This window comes from Theropithecus gelada, chromosome 11 (genome assembly GCF_003255815.1).
Source record: "Theropithecus gelada isolate Dixy chromosome 11, Tgel_1.0, whole genome shotgun sequence".
In the NCBI taxonomy this organism is placed as follows: Eukaryota; Metazoa; Chordata; class Mammalia; order Primates; family Cercopithecidae; genus Theropithecus; species Theropithecus gelada.
The window spans coordinates 124708937-124729688 of NC_037679.1; the positions used below are offsets into that span (position 1 = coordinate 124708937).

At 40.7% G+C, this 20752-nt stretch overlaps 2 protein-coding genes across 9 annotated transcripts in view; both read right to left on the reverse strand.

The window, feature by feature from the left end:
* Positions 1-4099, reverse strand: part of IPO8 (importin 8) — a 66547-nt gene extending 62448 nt beyond the window's left edge. Inside the window, exon 1 of the mRNA XM_025401542.1 lies at positions 3670-4099. Coding sequence (XP_025257327.1) covers positions 3670-3753 — 84 coding nt within the window. The 5' untranslated portion in view covers positions 3754-4099. The remainder of the gene's footprint in view (positions 1-3669) is intronic.
* A 13717-nt stretch (positions 4100-17816) lies between these two features.
* Positions 17817-20752, reverse strand: part of CAPRIN2 (caprin family member 2) — a 46035-nt gene continuing 43099 nt past the window's right edge. For 6 of the 8 annotated variants that reach the window (XM_025401536.1, XM_025401533.1, XM_025401534.1 and 3 more), the window contains 2 exons: positions 20158-20221; positions 17817-18738 (listed from right to left, as the gene is read on the reverse strand). In XM_025401536.1, coding sequence (XP_025257321.1) covers positions 18170-18738; positions 20158-20221 — 633 coding nt within the window. In that variant the 3' untranslated portion in view covers positions 17817-18169. Of the gene's footprint in view, positions 18783-20157; positions 20222-20752 lie in introns of all 8 variants that reach the window. The other 2 variants (XM_025401540.1, XM_025401539.1) reach the window with 1 other exon arrangement.

The following is a 20752-nucleotide window of genomic DNA, read 5'->3' on the forward strand; positions in this document are numbered from 1 at the left end:
TGCTTTTCAAATCTTTCTATATACTTCAAAAACATCTGAATGATAATTGTTCTTCCTTTCATCCTGTGTAGTCTTCAGATCTCAAATCTGTGGCATGCAAATTCTTTTTTATCCATAATTCAAACCATCAGAATTTTAAAGCAGTTTTTAAGAAAACAGATTTGTTCCAACAACAGTTGATAGGAGGCAAAATTAATACAGATTCACCCAGCCTTCACCTTCTACATATGCATTATAACTCATGTTTACAACTTTCTAAATACTGAAAGATCTTGTCATGAATCTAAGATTAAAACATCTATATAGTTTATTCTAATCATAAAAAAACTGACTTCCATTATTTGTTTAAAAATCTTATTCCACACATACAAAATAACCTTTACACCTAAATAAATGCTACTTATTTGAAAGTAATATACCTATTGCAGAGACTACTTTTATTTCAACACTGTTACCATTGTCCATATTTTGAAACTCCCCTTTTTGCAACTGTCTGCCATTTTTAAAAATGTCAGAAACCTTGTCTTCTTTCAGCATTGATTCATTCTATGTTAGCTTGGCCAGCTAAAACATTCAGAGATAAAATCAGATATATTTTCATACTACTTTACTCAGAAATAGTTACCCAATTTCTTTGTGCCTCTTCAGGCTTCGAGTTTCTAAAAAATAAACAAGACTAATTTCTCAATGATTTCCTGAGGATATTTTGTATCTGTGAAGTTTTCTGCAAATAAGCAGTTTGCTTAACTAAATGCTGCATTTATGAGAACTCAAAGCAAAAAACTGATGTCTCCTCCCATCCTCTGACTCACTGCTCTGCTGCATTAACCTTTCTAGTCCTCCAGCACGCCAAGTTGAGGGCCTTTTCTGAACCGTTGTTCCTCTCAGTTCTTTGCCTGGCCCACTCCTTCACAACATCCAACTCTCTACTCAATGCCATTCTTCAGAGAATGGCTATACATCCCAACACTCCTGCTTGGGCTTTACAGCACTTATGACCTGAAATTATATAAGTTACTTGTCTGTATCCCCAGCTCCATGGGAACAAACTCTTATACCAATATCTGCAATATATTAACTCAATAAATATATCTGTGCTATTATATAAACAAATTATCTTAATAAAGGGTAATGCAAATGGCATGTACACATGCATGGAAAGCAGATATTCCAAAGCTTGGCGATGAAAGTAAAAACTCATTTCCCTACCGAGGCCATGGGAAGGATAATTTATTAAAAGACGACACCTTTCTGGATGAATTACTTCAGCAAGGTACCTACCCATTCCTATTCCTCTATGCTGCCACTAATGGGACTTCTGGTCTATAGAAAATGAGAAAGACGTATAGGGTTCACTCTTAATATCCTGAGATAAAACTAAAACTACATTTTCCCATAGAAACAATATCACAAATAGCAGTCAGAAAACTAGTCACTAGTAACAGAAAAATGCTGGCCTGAAAAAAATATATAGCTCCAAATGAGAATTTATCCATTGGAACACAGGCTATTGTGCAGAAGCTGCTTACTTTTCTAAACAGCAATTGACAGATCCATCGGTATACCGCAGAAGCTGCTCCCATTCCCTATGCAGAGCATACTGCTAAGGGGAGATCTAGACTAAAGTCAAAGAGGTGGACCGTAACCACTTATGGTGATTTACCCACCCATTTATCCAACAAAGTCGGATGTTACAGTGGTGGCAAAGGACAAGCATGCAAAACCCATCATTATAAGCATGTTTTACTACATGGTTAGGTGACATTATATTTTGTTCTACTTACAGCCAATTCAAAAAACCTTAAAGCATTTCACTATGCTTTATGTAAAATATAAATGCTGAAAGAGTGTTATAGCAATAAGCTACCTTTAGAAATTGCTGGGGAAATCACGGTCTGTGATGAGGTGGGACACTATGGGGCAGGGCAGAGTGATGATGGAATGGATTTGGACTGAACTACCATCAAGAGTCTATGGCCATACCACCCTGAATGTGCCTGCTTTTGTCTGAAATACCATGGAAAAAAAAAAAATAGGACTGGGTCTTAAATGTTTCCTAGTTCTGCCGGCTTTCTAATGTACTTTTTCCACTTCTATAACATCAACTGTACTTATATACTGATGAATCAGAAAGAAATGAAGGTTAGGTGAAGGACAGGGAAGTGTAACCTGATATCAAAGGAACACCTGGCCTCATTGTGAGAAGGGGGTCATAAACAGGCCAACTCCCCTGTTCATACTAGTAGACTGCAAATTCAGCTCGTTTTGTTCTTCCTAACTAACCCCTGGATTACTATTCTTCCAGCCAGCCAACATACAGTACTTTTACTCTGCAAAGTCTGTGACAGGTACTGACTTTAACTTCCCGCTATTCTAAGTGACAGTCCATTTCTTTTTGAGGCACCAATACATCATCTTAGGGCATTAGTTCAACCCAGCCTCCTCTCCATTGGCAGTGTTTTCACTCTCCTTTTTATCTCTGGGGAATCCTGCATTCACACCTACTCCAAACTCCACCTAGATTACCTATTAAAATAATCCCTTTCAAAGATTCCCAACATGCAGCTGCCTTTTAAAGTCAATTCCAACAGAAACATTTACTTAGGACAATCACACTTTAGTCACACTTCCGGAGGCACAGAATCACCTGGGGGAGCTAGTTAAAATACAACTGGCCCCACCCCCACAGTTTCTGATTCTTTAAGTCTGGACTGAAGCCCCATAATTTGCATAATTTGTAAGTTCTCAGGTGATGCTGAAGCTCCAGGTCCTGGGCAACTCTTTGAGAACGCTGATTTTGGAATATTTACATTTTACAGGTTATCACAACCTAAAACAGCTATTGCTCCATCCCAGGGGTAGCTCTTAATTCCTACTTTTTAGTAAGGGGTCTATGATTCTCAAGTACCGGTAGGGAAGAAGAGATAAGCTAGAGTTTGGGGTCATTAAAATTTTGAAGTGTGGGGGTAACGCTGGAAAAACGTCAAGGCTAATCAGGAAGAACAAGAGACGGAGGAAAAAAGAAAAGTCTTACACATTTTAGCATTTATAAGAAATTTCTCCAAACACATCTTGGTTTAATGTGTCTTAGATAAAGCAGTACCACCATGAAAACTGCCTATTCTCCCCAGAGCACTCTCCCAACAGCACTGCCCAGCGCTCCGCAAAACTCGGCCAATCAGTGTCAAAACAGTCCTGCCAACCCGACAGGAGGAGGTGGTGGGCAGAGTGCTCCACAGCAACACCTAAAAAGGGCTGGGTTTGGAGAAAAGATGAACTCAGATTTGAATTGTAAGTAAAATTCCCACCTGCTCCCCAAGTCAGCGCACTTAAGGAAAAGAAATCACATCCTGAAAACACTAGCACAGGTTGCAAAAACTGCTTCTTGCGGAGCAAGTGGGCTGAACAAACTGCACTGGAGAAGGAAGACGACACGAAAAGGTGCAAAGGTGGCCAACAGGTGCGCGAGCTGCTCGGCAAAGATCCTGGGAGCCCTGCTCCACTGGACCGGGGGGGGGGGGTCAGTGGGGGCGGAGGGCGGGACCCGCCGTGAGGCGTCAGCCCCAGCCTGGTGGGGGTGAGGACGAGGGGCGCCGGGGAGGGGGAGCCCGGCCAGCCGGCAGGGGCGCCGCTCAGGCGGAAGAGGGGCGCCGAAGGCCCTCTCCTCACCTGGTTGAGTTCGTTCTCGGCTGCAATCCGCAACTTCGGGTCGATGGTGCCCTTCAGCGCCTGGATGATCCGGTTGAGGTCCATCTCCCCGGGTGGGGGCTCCGCGGCCCCCGGACCAGTAGGCCGGACTGCAGCTTTAGTTTTCTTTTGACCCTCTCAGCCTCCTCTTCCGCGACCCCTGGATTACCTCACACCCCAATCCCCGCCACCGTCGCCACCTGCGGCCACTTGCTGCGCCACTCTGACTCCGCGCCCCCTGTCCTCCCTTTTTCCCCCCCACAACTCGCTCTCCATTCACCCTTTTACGACAGCCGGTGGGAGGCGGGAGAAGGAAGAAGAGGAAGCAGAGCTTCCTTTACGGCGGCCTCTTCCCCCTGGCGTGATGCTATGACCGCCTCCAGTTGGCGGCCGCCATGCTGCTGTACGGAAAGCGGCCTCGGCTTCTTTCCCGAGGAGGACTCTGCGCTCCCGAACTCAGGCAGGCGGCCGCCATGCTTCCGTACGATTAGCAGCCTCCCGCCTCTTGCCAGATGAGGAAACTTGAGCTGGCCGGGAGTCTCCTTACAGCTGCTTCCAAATTAAGCATATCTGGATGGTGTGACACTTTTTGTTAGTCCGAGAACTGTATGGGCATCGCAACTGGGCCTGTTTCAAGACAGACTTGTTGGAACCTTCAAATCATGTACCTTACAGGTGAGCAGGGTTCCTCCGTGTGTGGGAGTCATCATTCATTCATTCGCTTTCACTGAACATTTGTTAAACATTTATTTTTGAACCAGAGTACTAGGATTTTTAGGTACCACATTATAACAAGATGAATTCCATGCAAGTTAATGTGAAGGAACTCACAACCTGAGAGATGAGACAAATATAAACAAAAAAAATTTACAGTGTAGAAATGATAGGGGAGTGCTGGGAATAGAAGAGCGTGGTCCCTTTAAATAATAGGGATGGGGGAAGTGAAGTGCCGGGTAGAGGAGAGTGTGGTCCCTGGCTGGGTTTCCACCCCCACCGACCTAGGTGAGGACTGGCACTCCAGCCTTCGGGCCCAAATGTTGCATTTCCCAAGACCACCCTGGCCTGCCACTCCCCGATCCTGTGCCTATGAAAACCCTAGACCCTAGCAGGCAGGCACACAGGCAGCCAGACGTCCAGAGGAGCATAAGGGTGGAAAAAGAGGAGCTCGCTGACACATCCGCAGACCATCCACGGGCAGAACGATGCGGAGTTTGGCCCGGGCAGTCGGAAAAGAGCCCGAGGAAAACCATTTCCTTTCTGGGCCCCTCATCTGCTGAGAGCTACTTCCACTCAATAAAACTTTGCACTCATTCTCCAAGCCCACGTGTGATCCAATTCTTCTGGTATACCAAGGCAAGAACCCAGGATACATAAAGCTTGCTGTCCTTGCGACAAGGTAGAAGGTCTAATAGAGCTGGTTAACACAAGCTCCCTCTAGACAAACTAAAAGAGCAGCCTGTAACACACACCCACTGGGGCTTCAGGAGCTGTAAACATTCACCCGTAGACACTGCCAAGGGGTCGGAGCTCCACAGCCTTCCCGTCTGTATGTGCCTCTAGAGGTCTGAACAGCGGGGCACTGAAGAAGCGAGCCACACCCCCCATGCACGCCCTGTGAGGGGGACAAGGGAACCTCTCCCATTTCAGAAAGATAAAGGTCACAGAAACTGAAAATTACATGCCTGAGAGTTTTATGAAAAATTTTCAGACCTTCTCAAAAATGTAGTGAAAGGTAAGGAGAAAAGTTATACTATTTCTATCCACTGTGGCCATATCTGGCGCCACAATTTCAATGGCATGAAAATATTAAGGAGCTAGTTTTTCCTGAGGTTAAGCCAGAAGTGAGGGTTCTAATTATATTTAGTAAAGATGATGATGTGGGCAAAACACAGCTGAGGGGACATGATCTTTTCTGGAGCAGGTAATTAAGATAGATTGGGTCAATTAACTGAGTTCAATCGACAGAGTAGAAAACATGTGGCTGAAAACTTGGTGGCTTGAAAGCTTCCCCCTCAGTTGGATGCAAAACTGCTTCGCAGTGAATTTAACATGTCTAATTGCTTCCAGTATTGCCCCTCTTTAATCCATTATTCACACTGTCATCAAAAGAAAGTTTCTGAAAGGTTAATATTGCTATGCCTCTTCCTTGATTTCTCATCAATTTCAAGATAAAATAGAAACTCCTTAGCACTACAGAGTCTTATGAACAAACACTATTTCACTAAACCACTCTCTTGGACATCATGATTGTCTAAAATTTTTTTTTACCTCTGAAAATCTTAACTCCAATATCCTCTTTTATAATTAGAACCAATTCTTCCATTTCTCTCTTCCTCAAAAATTCTAAGCTTATATTCTAATTCAATCACTATTTCAGTTCTTAGTCTATCCATTACTCACTACACATCATTTTCTGCTATTAAGCCCCCAATTCAGCTTCTTAACTCTAGCCTTGACCCACTGTGCAAACTGACATCACTACAAATATGTGTTCTTTAATCAGACACAACCATCCTATTCCTTGCCTTTAATCAGCACCATTTTCCATTCCCTCAGTGGCGTTTCAACTCTCAGAACTCTTCTCAAGCTCCCTACGCCTTCTCACCGAACCCTGCAAAGATGAGCAAAGCCTTCAGGCTCAACTCAACAACAAATTCATCTCTGCTTACCCCTCTCATCTCCTCTCCAGTCTGAACCCAATTCTCTCCCATCTCCTCCAGGACCCTGTTCCATAAATCTCTCCTCTCTTAAATACATTTTTTCACTAAAATAAATTTTAGTCATTATAATGTGCTCATTGTTGACAATGTGTAAGTTTTTTTCCTACCTTTTCAGCCTCTTTCCCTCCACTGATTCAACCTTGGCCTAAAAACATTTCCCCTAGCAAAAAAATAATCTTCAGTAATGCTAATGATTGCTCATTCTTTTCCTCTTCATTCCAAAGAATGGTCTTCATTCATTGTGTCAGCTTACTTCCTATTTATGCGTCAACCACCTATCCCCAGGTTTCTCCCCATCATTTCCCACTAAAACTGCCAAGCAAAGATGAACACCGACCCCTTTAGGGGCATACCAAATGCAAGAGACATTTTTAGTTCTCATCTTAAGTTTTCTCTCTCTCTCTCTCTCTCTCTCTCTCTCTCTCTCTCTCGTGTGTGTGTGTGTGTGTGTGTGTGTGCGCGCGCGCGTGTGTAGAGACAGAGAGAGAGAGAGACAGAGAGAGATCGAGAGAGATTGAGAGATTGGGGGAGGGTGTCTCACTTCCATTGCCTAGGCTGTAGTGCAGAGGCATGATCACTGCTCACTGCAACCTCAACCTCCTGGGATCAGGTAATTCTCCCACTTCAGCCTCTCGAATAGTTGGGACTACAGGCGCATGCCACCACGCCTGGCTTTATTTTTAGTAGAGACAGGGTTTTACCACATTTCTCAGACGTCTTGAACTGCTAGGCGCAAGCAATCTGGCAGCCTCAGCCTCCCAAAGTGTTGGGATTACAGGTGTGAGCCACCACACCCAGCCTCTAATATCTGGTATCATAATTCATAATATTTTTAAATTACCTCTTTTCTTGTTTTCTCTTACAGAATACATTCCTAGTCCTTTGTTTACTCAATCGCCCAACTCTTTGACGCTTCTCAGGACTCTGTCCTCAGCCATCTTCTCTTTCTCGTCTACCCATTCTTCAGTCATTTCATCCACTTATATAACTTTAACCATCAACTAAACAAAGACAGCTTACAAAACTGGTTATCAGATCTGTCTCTTCCCTTAAACTAAATATATCCAAATGCCTATTACATTTCTACCAATATCTATCCCCCAAATCACTTAAGGCACATGTCTAAAACTGAACTCAGATAGCACTAAAGATGATAGTTTGGAGAAGGGAGAGACTTAAAGCAGTTATTCCAATAACATAAAAGGAGAGATCAAAAACAGTGACACCAGCGAATGCTGGTGAGGATGTACAGAAACTAGATCACTTATATGTTGGTGGTAACATGTACAGTGGTACAGCCATTCTGAAAACAATTGGGCCATTTCTTTAAAAAACTGAATATGCAACTACCATATGACCCAGCAATTGCACTCCAGAGCACTTGTCCTAGACAAATGAAGACTTGTGCTCATAAAAAAAAAAAACTTTGTGAGTGTATATGCAGCTTTATTCATCATAACCCAAATCTGGAAACAATCCAGATATCCTTCAGTGGGTGAATGGTTAAATAAACATGGTACATCTATACCATGGGACACTACTGAGCAACAAAAAGGAATGATGCGTGCAACAACATTGACGAATCTTCTGAGAATTATGCTGAGGGAAAGAAGCCAATCCCAAAGGTTGCATCTTGTCGAACACCATTTATATAACTTTCTTAAAACTAAAAAAATACAGAACGATCTATGGTTGCTAAGGGTTAAAGTGGAGGTGGTGGCAAGGGGGAAGTGGGTGTGACTATAAAAGGGCAATATGAGGAATTCTGATGATGGAAATGTTCTGTAGCTTGACTGTATCAATGTCCATATCCCAGTTGTGATGTTGTACTATAGTTTTACAAGATGTTACTGTTGAAGGAAACTGGAAAAATGGTACATAGTTGTGATGTTGTACTGTAGTCTTACAAGATGTTACTGTTGAAGGAAACTGGAAAAATGGTACATAGGATCTATCTGTATCATTTCTTACAACTTCATGTGAATCTACAATTATATCAAAATAAAAATTTTACCCAAAGTACGTGATTAAAAAGAGCTGATGTTCCCATGAAAACTTTGAATGTTTTGGACAGACTCACTGAAGACAAGTTATTCAAATACAATGCCATCAAATTAGGGGTGGCCAAGAAAATAGGAAAGATCAGAAAAAGCCATGAGCTCTCAGATTTTGCTGTCAGATTTCTTGGCAATTGTCTTAAAATGGCTTTCCCTAAACTGTAATTTATGTTCAACTTACATATGACTCATTGTTTGAATCATTTTTTTCACTTTGCATAAGGAGAGGATTTCTATACTTATTGATGCCCTCAGCTCGTTTCAGGTAGAATTTGAACCAGTGATATTGTCTTGTATTATCATGGTTTGAAATATGCCTCCCCTCTCTGTGCCTGTTTCCTCATCTGCTTCCAAGAACTGTTGTGGGGACTAGATGAGATAAACCCATGGGACATGTGCAATAAATACATCGTTGTAGTCTATTTAAGAGAAGAGAGGCCCTATCGAAAATTGCCGAATCAGACATCTTCTCACACATAATAAACAATCCATCAGTACTGGCTGAATAAGTACATGAATACATGTGAGAGAGAAGGGGTCCAAAACAGGATATCCACAGTAGGCATGAAGGTCAAAAGACATAAGCCATTTCACAGGAAGAATCAACAGTAATTTGTGATGGGTTAGGTATAAAAAGTAACTAAGGTAAGTCAAGAACAATTTTAAAGTTTCAAGCTTTTATGACCTATGGAAGTCGTTAACGAGGGAAAAATAACTAGATTTTGGAGGAAAGATGAGTTAGCCTTTGGATGTGTTGAACTAGAAGTGCTTATAGTTTACATGGCTAGAGATTTCCAGTGAACAACTCATCAATGAGCTGAGTGAGGAGGCAGGAAGCTGTGGCCAGTGGAAGAGGAAGAAATAAAGGGATGGAGTTAAGAGAGCTGTAAGTCTTATGTGCACATAGGGCAGTTGACATCATAGAAGTGGATGGCATTACTCTAGAAATAAAGCATACAGAATAACTGGCATGATTACAGCTCAAATTACAGCAAGTAAATTTTACTCCAAGCGCTGATACTGTGGACTTTTTTGAGATTTAACATTTTAGTCATCTAAATGGAATATCACACAGCTGTCCTCCCCATCTGTTGGCAGCCGCTCATCTGTTGGTGTGTGTTAACAAGCTTGAATCTAATCCATAAAGAGAAAATGAGAGTTAAAAACCAACACTTAAAAATCCTATCTATAAGTTTAATAATGCATCTCTTAAATACTATCAAGTTTATCATTAAAAACCTCTGCTCCAAGTGTCTATACTGAGCAGCCGGGTGAGTGGCTTACACCCGGAATTCTAGCACTTTGGGAGACCAAGGCAGGTGGATCACTTGAGGTCATGGGTTCAAGACCAGCCTAGTCAACATGGTGAAACCCTGTCTCTACTAAAAATTCAAAAACTTAGCCAGGTGTGGGGACACATGCCTATAATCCCAACTACTTGGGAGGCTGAGGCAGGAGAACCACTTGAACCCAGAAGGCAGAGATTGCGGTTAGCTGAGATCATGCCATTGGGCTCCAGCCTGAGTGACAGAGTGAGATGCTGTCTCAAAAAAAAAAAAAAAAAAAGAAGTCTATACTGGCAGAGGTCTATATCATAAGCACGTGAAATACAGCTGCTCGTATGCCCAAGGGATTGGTTCCAAGACATCCATGTATACCCAAATCCGTGTATACTCAAGTCCTCTAGTCAGCCCTGCAGAACCCCAGGATACAAAAAGTCAGGCCTCCTTTATATTTGGATTCCATATCCTGCGAAAATTGTATTTTCTATTGGCATTTGGTTGAAATTATATGTAAGTGGACCTGCGCAGTTCAAATCCATGTTGTTCAAGAGTCAACTGTAAATGTGAGAGAGTATACATACACATATATATATATATGAATTTATATATATAATATAGAGAGAATATGAAATACATAGAAATTGTTAAGAGGAATTTTTAAAAAACAAAAAATCAGTGATACATAAGCTAAAGTAATAGGAGTTACAGCAGTGTTACAAAGTTTCTAAACAGAAGCTAGCAACTTTCTTCTCCAGAGGCTACAATGATAGCAGTGTTGGGAAAGGATGCAAGGTACAAATAGTAGTATTAACTAGGACAGAAGAAAAAATATTTACTTTCAAGTAAATTTGTCTTCAAGATGTTTCTTCATCTCCTCGGGCTTTCCACTTTTCATATTGAAAAAGAGGCTATCCTCTTCCTCAGCTTCAGGACCTCTTGAGAAACTATGACTTAAGACAACCTCAACTGAATGGTTGGTATAGTTCACAAAGTGTCTACTTTGCCGTAGTGCACCAAAAGCATATGAGTGAGACAGCAGTGGAAAATACGTTAACAGCTGCAGCACTAGAGAGCTAAAGGAGATACTGCAGAGAATGTTGCACTGTATTTGGACTTGAGAGAGCTAACTCTAACTCAGCACTTCTGATAATGGCCTTAGAAAGTCAGTCTCCAAGAGTTTCCATTTTCTTATCCCCTAAAACAATATCCACCTCACCAGGGCCACTGTCAGGAAAAAATAAGTTTACACATATGGGCCAGGCCTGGTGGCTCATGCTTATAATCCCAGCAATTTGGAAGGCTGAAGCTGGTGGATCGCTTGAGCCCAGGAATTCAAGACCCGCCTGGGCAACATAGTGAAACCTCATCTCTAAAAAACCCCCCAAACAGCTGGGCGTGGTAGCTCATGTCTGTAACCCTAGCTCTTTGGGAGGCTGAGGTAGATGGATCAGTTGAGGTCAGGAGTTCAAGACCAGCCTGGCCAACATGGCGAAACCCTGTCGCTACTAAAAATACAAAAACTTAGCTGGCATGGTGGTGCATGCCTGTAATCCCAGCTACTTGAGAGGCTGTGACAGAATTGCACAAACCCAGGAGGCAGAGGTTGCAGTGAGCCAAGATCACACCACTGCACTCCAGCCTGGGTGACAGAGCAAGACTCTGTCTCAAAAAAAATGAAAACAAAAACAATTTCCCAAAAATTAACTGGGTGTGGTAGTGTGCACCTGTAATCCTAGCTACACAGGAGGCTGGGGCAGGAGGATCACTTGAGCCCAGGAGGTCGAGGCTGCAGTGAGCCATGATCACACTACTGCACTCCAGCCTGGGGGGACAGAGTGAGACCCCATCTCAAAAAACAAACAACAAAAAAGTTACATATATGGCAGTACTTTGTAAAGTATTAAGTGAAATGCAAAAATTAGTGTAATGTGGATAATACTTAGGCTTTTAAATACTTAGGCTTTTTTTTTTAAAGTATTATCTCAGACTTGATAATTTAAAAAACCCTCAAACTCTATCCAAAGACAGACAGGAAGAGTAGGTATTATAGCAATCTACCGTTTTATCTCTTAGTTGAAAATTTTTAACAAAAAAAGTGATATATACCTTTTAAGTTCTACAGTAAAGTTCAGAATGAAAAGCAAGTCTTCCTCCCGCAACAAGTCCCAAACCCTTTCCTTAAAGCCAACACCTTCAAATTTCTTGTACCTCCTACCAGAAAAGAAAAAAGTTCAAGCAATCAGATATATGCTTTTAAGATTTTTCAGACAAATGAGATGTTATCAATTCTGTTCTACTATTTTGTAGCGCAAATTCCTAGCAGTGGAATTTCTAGGTCAAGTGTGTGTGTGTGTGTGTGTGTTTTACCTTAACAGTCATCACCAGTTTACTCTCCAAAAATATACTTATCCCAAACTAAAGCATGAATGCCCATTTCCCCACATGCTTGCCAAAGTATGTGCCTTAAAACCTTACATATGCTTACTGAAAATGTTTTCATGTATTAACTGCCTCTTCACATCCATTGCCCTTTTCTATTTATTGATTTCCTCCCACTGCAGGTGGCCATTTTGTCTTTTGACGTTGATATTTTCCTCCAATCAAAAGTCTTGTGGGAATAAATTCTGTGTGTTTAATTTATCCTTATGGCCTCTGCGTTTTGTGTCCCACTTATAATGCTCTTCCATACCCCTACATTGGTGTTCCCTACCCTGACAAAAAATAATGCTATCATGAAGCCCCAAATGAGTAAGCCTTACCTTTTACATTCAAGCTTCCAGTCATCTTTTTGGTGACCCATTCTTTTTTTTTTTTTTTTTTTTTTTTTTTTCTGTTTTTTCCCCTTCATTTTAATAAACACTTTACAAAGTACAAAATATACTGTCTTTTGGGGGAAACATTAGGTACTTTTTTCTCTCCATCATACAGTTACATGAATCTCGAGGGCTTTGTGTTTCTTCAACAAGAACATAAGCATGAAGGCCCCAGGAGGTTAGGATAGGATGGTCAATTCTCCCCTTCACCTAGACCTTGGGACCAATGAAGCATCACTGCTATGGACGGTGACCTGTGCATGCCAAGTGAGGGCCAGAGGGGGCCATAGGCAGGCAGGAAGTCCTCCTATTTAGCTTTAATGATCAGTGTTCCATTGTGAGCCTTATGATAACTATGATGTTATTTTATGTATTTTAAAGGTGAAACAATTGTTAGCTAAGATGGGGTTCTGGACAGGGCGCCTCAGAGCTCCACCACGCACCCACTATCCACTCATCCCCATCTCTCAAGATACACATAAATGATTTTGGCATACAGCAAGATGAAGGCTTGGAACTGTTTCGCTCTTAGCACCCTAATGTGTTGGAGCCAACTCTGCTCAACTCTTCCTGGACCATCTTCTGAATGTAGGTAAACTGAGGCAGTGGACAGGAAAATGTACTGAGCTTGGGCTGTCTTGAAACCTGAATTTGACCTGCTTTTCACCCCACACCCCACACCAGAGTTGGGGTCTCCAACTTTCTTGGACACCCTTCCAGGATGACCCCCAATAGGTGTGGGGTTGGTACTCCATTCTTAAACAGTCAGCCAATTATCACAAGATTCTGAGCAAATAGAACAATGCAGATAAGTGAATGGAATAGAAAAAGTGTAGTAAATGGACTACTTAGGGCAAAAAATCTTTTAAAAACCTATCCTTAGAGTAATGAGAAAATAACGCAATCATGAAACAAGAACAGAATACATACACAGTTGGCCCTCCATAGCCACAGGTTGCCCACATCCACAGATAGAAAATATTCGGAGAAACAGGATGCTTGCTTCTATACATAACATGTACAAACCATTTTTTCTTGTCATGATTCCCTAAACAATCCAGTATAACAACTATTTACATAGCATTTACACAGCATTAGATATTATAAATAATCTAGAAATGATCTAAAGTATACAGGAGGATGTCTGGAGGTTTTTGGCAAACACTACTCCCTTTTGTATCAGGGACTTAAGCATTTGCAGATTTTAGTATCTGTAGGGGTCCTGGAAACAATCCCCCATAGATGCTGAGGGACAACTGTATGTAATGAACATTCGGGTAACAGGTCTACTTAGAGATTTTGAATGTTAATGAAAATTTAAAACTTCATAAAAAGGTAGGAAGATAAAGTCAAGGAAATCTCCCAATAAAAATCACAAACGAGAAAAGATAAGAAAGTTAAAGAAGTGATCCAAAAATCTAGTTTTTGAATAGTAACACTTTCAGACAGAGAGCAGGAAAAGTGTGATAAAAATTAAATGAATAACTAAAGAAGAGACTTGCTCTCGGTGAAATGGACATACCTGAGGTGTCTGAATATTTGAATGTCATTCATCTTTGTAGTCCCAGAGTCAGATACAAATCAGATAACCCAAATATTTGAAAGACTAATCATTACCAAAGTTTGGGGTCTTTGAAATAAAATGAATAAAGGAATAATGCTTGAGAAACAGAATTAGTAAGGCTAAGTCCTCTTAGTATTAATATTGAATACAAATATTTTATAATCTAGCATTTAGTATCTTGCACTGGTAGCAAGTGAGCTGTACCTGGAAGCTGTCACCACTTGCCCAAAAGCTGAAAAATGAGAACCAAGCTACTGTGCCCTAATCAAAAAGTTGTCAGTAAGAACACCCCTGATATAGAGTAGCAAATAGAGCAACTAGAGAGCTAAATTTTTCATCAAAATTATTTGTAAGTATTTGGCAGAGAAGTGATACAGACGAACGTTTTATTTTCTTTGAGACAGGGTCTCACTCTGCCGCCCAGGCTGGTGTGCAACGGCACAATTACAGCTCACTGCAGCCTCAATGCCCAGGCTCAGGTGATACTCCCACCTCAGCCTCCTGAGTAGCTGGGACTACAGGGGCACGACACCACACCCAGCTTATTTCTTGTATCTTTTTGTAGAGACCAGGCTTCACCATGTTGCCCAGGTTGGTCTAACTCCTGCACTCAAGTGATCCACCCACCTCGGATTCCCAAAGTGCTGTGATTACAGGGATAAGTCACCATACCTGTGTATATGCTAACAATTGTTTCACCTTTAAAATACATAAAATAACATCATAGTTATCATAAGGCTCACAATGGAACACTGATCATTAAAGCTAAAGAATTTAACTGTGCAAACAGGAAAGATTAAGAGTATAAAAACACAGTATGTGATGTCATAGGATTGTAAAAATAAAGCTATTATGGAATTGAGAAAGGTAAACAAAAATGGGATGGTTGACAGATAACTAGTACAGGAAACAAGTAAGCAAACCTCTCAAAAAACATCCTGCTTTAAATGCCTGCATTTACTCAAATCATTTTAGAGGAGGTAAGAGTCAGCGGCTTACAACTTTGGATGTAGGGAGGAGACATCACTTAATAAAGGACTAAAAAACTTAAAGAAAAAACTCTGAGGAGAATCGAGTCAACAGGAAACTTAATTTACCTCCCTCATCTCTGCTTTTAGTAAAACAACCAAGTATTTGTATATTCAGATAATTATATGGAATAATTATATAGAATGTCTCTCCATGTCAGCCATATCTACAATAAGATCTTCCCAGCAAAATAGAAGTTCTTTCCACCAGGTCCATAAATGGACTTTAGATCTAATCTCTGGATTCCTACTCTCTCTCTTACAAATGTATGTAAATTCTGTGTATGTGCACATCTTTCTGTAAAGACGTCTTTTAGTTACAGCTTCCAGAACTAGCTTCAAAAAGTTACACTGCTTCAGAATGAAATATCTTGTCCATTCATTAAGTCAAAATATGTCTAGTTCATTATCTTTATACCTAGCCAAGTAACATTTCAAATACTCTCCTATAATATGACTCTTATCATAGGAGGATACCCTAAGTGATGAATCTCTTGATGTTGGACACTTACCTTAAAAAAATATATAAAGAGTTGCCCAAAATATTTTAAATAAACATTGTGTATATAAGAAAAACACTACGCTGAAGGCCTTAATGCAGTAGGAAAATCATCGCTACAGAAAGGCCCTACTGAACTTGATCACCTGCTGTTCTTAAACATCACGTTTCCCCCTCCATCATTCAATCATATTACCACTTTTCTACATGCTTTTTAGTTGTGTTGTGGACATAAAAGCCATGAGCTAATTTTTTTTAACTGGAATACTATTATCCCTACCCTACAAAGTTCCTACCATAAGCTGAAAAAGTTCTGTGAGGTACTGAATCAAATCACATCTTGTATCTTGAGAACACTATACTAGCATTTAACACCATGGAGAGATAAACATGGCTTCAGGGTGTAACTGCTGAACCCACACCCAGCTCAAAAATATTAACTGTAATAAACGTAATGCTCTTATACCGTTTTCCTGAGATTACTCAACACCTCAGAGAGGAGGATCAAAACAATTATTGTAGGAGTTCAGACAGGGTGGTGGGAGAAATTATAAGAAGAAATTATAGAAAGAAGCAAACCTTGTTGGAAGGCCAGGTTTTGCAAAAGCTTCAAAAGAAAATTTGGCTGAAGACAGCTGAATTTTCTTTACAAATTAGGTTAGATAACAAGGGGATGTAAAGGAATTGGTCTAGATTAGTTTACTTAGGCCTCGGAACCTGGCCTTTAATCATTTGCGCACAGGACTGCTCTCTTGGTGGGCAGGGGAGGGGAGCGGGCATGCTAATTACCCAAAAGTGTGTTGACTCAAAGCCTTTGTCATTAAATCTGTACTAAATAAATACAAGCAACGCCAGCTTATCGGGGCTTCACTCTCGCTGGACTCCCTTGTCAGTGGTGCCGAGCAGTGAAGTCCTCTATTCGTGCTGTCAGGCAAAATACCTGTGTCAGCATACATTTTTTCATCCGTTGTTCAGCCAGGGTCTGTGGGTCAGACCCGGCAAATTATGTTCTGCCTCAGCAGATTACTTGCTTTAGTTGATGTGTAATAACGCCCTTCTCCAACCCTTAATATGGTCCTGAAAATGCAACCAAAATGCTTACTTTAAAAAAATAGATAGATATATTTTTTTGAGACAGAGTCTTGCTCAGTCACCCAGGCTGGAGTGCAGTGGCATAATCTCGGCTCACTGCAACCTCCCCCTCCCAGGCTCGAGACATTCTCCTGCCTCAACCTCCCGAGTAGCTGGGATTACAGGAGCCCGCCATCACACCTGGATAATTTTTGTATTTTTAGTAGAGACAGGGTTTCACCATGTTGGCCAGGCTGGTCTCGAACTCCTGACCTCAGGTGATCTGCCCACCTCAGCCTCCCAAAGTGCTGGGATTACAGGTGTGAGCCACCACGCCCAGCCAAAAATTATTTAAACTGAGAAATAAAAAACTTATTACTAAAGAGGACATACAAGCTTTAAGTGTGAGAAAGTATCATATGGCTAGAATGAACACTAAACTTTACTGCATTTCTTAAATGTGTATGTGCCAGGCATTATGTTAAGTCTTTTAGATATATTCTTAAACTTCACAGCTGTCCTGATGGTAATCTACCATTCACATTTTACATCTGAGAAACAGTATTTAAAAGAGAGAGAGAGATCGATCTTAGAGGTAACATAACTTCTCTAAGATTAGCTACTAAGTGGCAAAATCAGGACTCTGAAACACAGCATTGCCTGACCACAGAGCCTCTGCTTTTTAATGTCTCAGCATTTTGCCTGCTCAAATTAAATTGAGAAGCCACTAGAAACTGTAAGTCTTATTGATGGTGGGCCAGTAGTATTTCCTGTGTATCTCCTATTGTATATTACTACACATGTAGTAGCTACCAAAAGATAGCTAACTAAAGGAAATCCACGCCCTACTGCAAAATAGAATAGCTTCAAGAAGAATGCATGATTTGGCCCATGGAAAACAGATCAAATGTTTTGATGAATGGCATGTATAATATCAGAGAAAAGTAACCCTGGAAGGAACTGTTATATATGTCTTATTTTAAAATAATAGGAGCCCATGAAGAAATAACCATTCAAGAGTTATCAGTGATGAATATTAAAAAGCAGATATTTTACCTCTCAACTAAATGTTTAATCAAACAGGAACACTGAAGGTGCATGTAACTTTTTTATTGAGGCACAACAAGGCATTGTAACTTGCCTGGACTTGAGGCAGTCAGTTTAGTAAGCTGAACGTTAATACAGTTAAGGATTAAGTGCAAACAATATACATTCACAGCTTGACTAGCGAGGCTACATCACAATTTATAAAGTGCCAGATTAGTGCTAATTGTCATTCAGCTTGATTTTTCACCTTAGGAAGGAAAACAAAAAAGTAAGGACCTCCTCCTTCCTCTAGGAACAAAAACATTTTCCTAAACCAACCAGTCATGAAGGCAAGGACTACTTTTCCTTCAATCCCACTAATTAGAACATCATCCTTTTACTGTCAATACTGTACTGACTTTCAATCTTGATAAAGAAGATAGCCTGAAAACGTAGAATATTTCCAGCTACTTCCATAAATTGCTCCCCTGTGCAGACGTAACCATATCTGGTCTCCCTGGAACAGCTGAAGAATTGCATGATTGCTAGCAGTTTCATGGTCTGGAGCACCATCATTGGCATAGGCTGATACCAAGACCTCTTCATTCTTCATGAGGTTGACATACAGTGGCACATTCACTGCCAGCTTTAGCATGTGAAAAATGAAAACATAAGTGCCATTCACTGGGCAATTAAATCTACCAAGCTGAAGATCAAAAGTTTCTCCTAAGTTGTTCAGAAGAAGATCAAACACAATAGGTTGGTCTAAAGTTCCAGGGGCCAGATTAGAGGTTCTGGCTGCTGAGAAGGCAACTCGCATCTGCTGAGGCAGGGGGTAGACGTGTACTGGCAGTATGGTGGCTGCTGGATTTGTCACTGGCACATCCACAGGGGTCATGCTACGGGAGTCGCCTTGTCCAGAGTCACCACTGTTAAAGGTTTCGTTGTCTCTTTCTGGGCTGCTCACCTGAGAAGAATCACTCCACCCTGCTGTTTTATTAGCAACAGTGAGTTTCTCATAATGAAGCAGTTAGCTTTGAACACAATATTTAACATTAGTCGGCTACTGAAACAGACAAAGATACATTTTACAGTAAATTCCAAAACAAAAGCAATATATAGCTAGATTATACTTTTCTAGATTTTTCTGGCAATAGGTTTTTACAATACTCTTCTAAAGCCAGAAAGGTCCAAGATAATCTTGTCTAATTGATCCTTTTTAAAGATTAAGAAAATGTAGCCCCCAAAAGGCTAGATAACTTAGCAAAGTCTAAAACTCAGGTCTGAACACTTTTTACTTCATCTTCCTCCCATAATTCTTAATTTCTCAGAGATCATTCTACAAAGCAGCTAATGTAGAAGGTCTCAAGAAAATGGAGGCTACATAAAAGAACCAATTTTTAGAACTACTAGCTACTAGCCATTCAGAGATAGACTGATATGGAACTAAGTCCCATGATGAATGCTTGGTTTTTTTTGTTTCCAAGTCATACACTTTTAATGTTTTAAGTGCCATACAAAAACACTGCTCAGACTAAGGCAAAGGAAACTGAATACTCGCTATTTTTTTCAGAAGGAAAACATTGCTTTCCTGTGACAAAGTTACTCTTCGATGATTTTTTTTCTCACTTATACAAACTTTCTTTTTTTTTTTTTTTTTTTTTTTTTTTGAGACGGAGTCTCGCTCTGTCACCCAGGCTGGAGTGCAGTGGCCGGATCTCTGCTCACTGCAAGCTCCGCCTCCCGGGTTTATGCCATTCTCCTGGCTCAGCCTCCCGAGTAGCTGGGACTACAGGCGCTCGCCACCTCGCCCGGCTAGTTTTTTGTACTTTTTAGTAGAGACGGGGTTTCACCGTGTTAGCCAGGATGGTCTCGATCTCCTGACCTCGTGATCCGCCCATCTCGGCCTCCCAAAGTGCTAGGATTACAGGCTTGAGCCACCGCGCCCGGCTATACAAACTTTCAATAGTTCCTTCACATTTTAAAAAGTGTTATAAGTATGCTGCTTTTGTTTCAAGTCACGGTGTCTTAATTGTTGCTTATTTGAATCTATTAATGCAGTGACATTAAAGTAGAAGTACCCATTATTACAAAAACCACCATCCTGAATCATCATATGAAAAATATTTGAAATCAGCATAGTGAATATATAAGATTAAATATGCTCTAGCGTCAAGTAGATTTTTAAAAAACACCCACCCTTTTAATTCAATTTGCAATTGGTTTCCATAGCCTATCTGAGTAGTCTAGTATCTCCCTTAGTACTTTAGTACTACATTCAAGCAATTGAAAACCTCAACAAGACAAATGCTAAAAAGCAATGCGCTTTGGGAAGAACTTGGTAGAGGATGCAGAAAGAACTAGAGACATGTTTTGGGTAAAAAAAACTATTCAGCTAATTACTCTTACCTCTCGAATTTGCTCGTGGACCACCAGATGTCCCTCCTCGCTTATAACACTGCTGGAAATTATCCTAAAGTGAACATATAATATTTATCTTGGCATTAAAAATGCAGGACTACAATTGGTTATTACACAGGACTACTGGCTGGCAAATCTGTAATATTGTCCCTTTAGTTCTTTACCTGGCCTTCCCCAGCAACCAAAGAGGCTCAGATGTTTCCAAACACTAAGAAAAACAAAGCAAGGGCAACAGTGGCATTACTTGCTTCATCTGTTAATTAATCTGACCAATTAGATCTGTTAATACACGAAAAACAATAAAGCACTTGGAGAATACTATGTAAAAGATACAATGCTGAGTAATGAGATAAAGTTTTACATGTGGCATGGTCCTCTGTCCCTCATCGCAGTATAAAAGGACATCATAAAGCAAGAACACAGATTTTTCTCAACCTTGCTCTATTTATACACCAAACTGGGAAGGCTAATACCAACTATGTTGGGATTTGGGAATTTTTTTTAAAGAAATTGATAAAAAAGTATATTGTATAAATATATTTAATGCCTAGAAATATAATCCAATATATTAAGAAAAAATGTT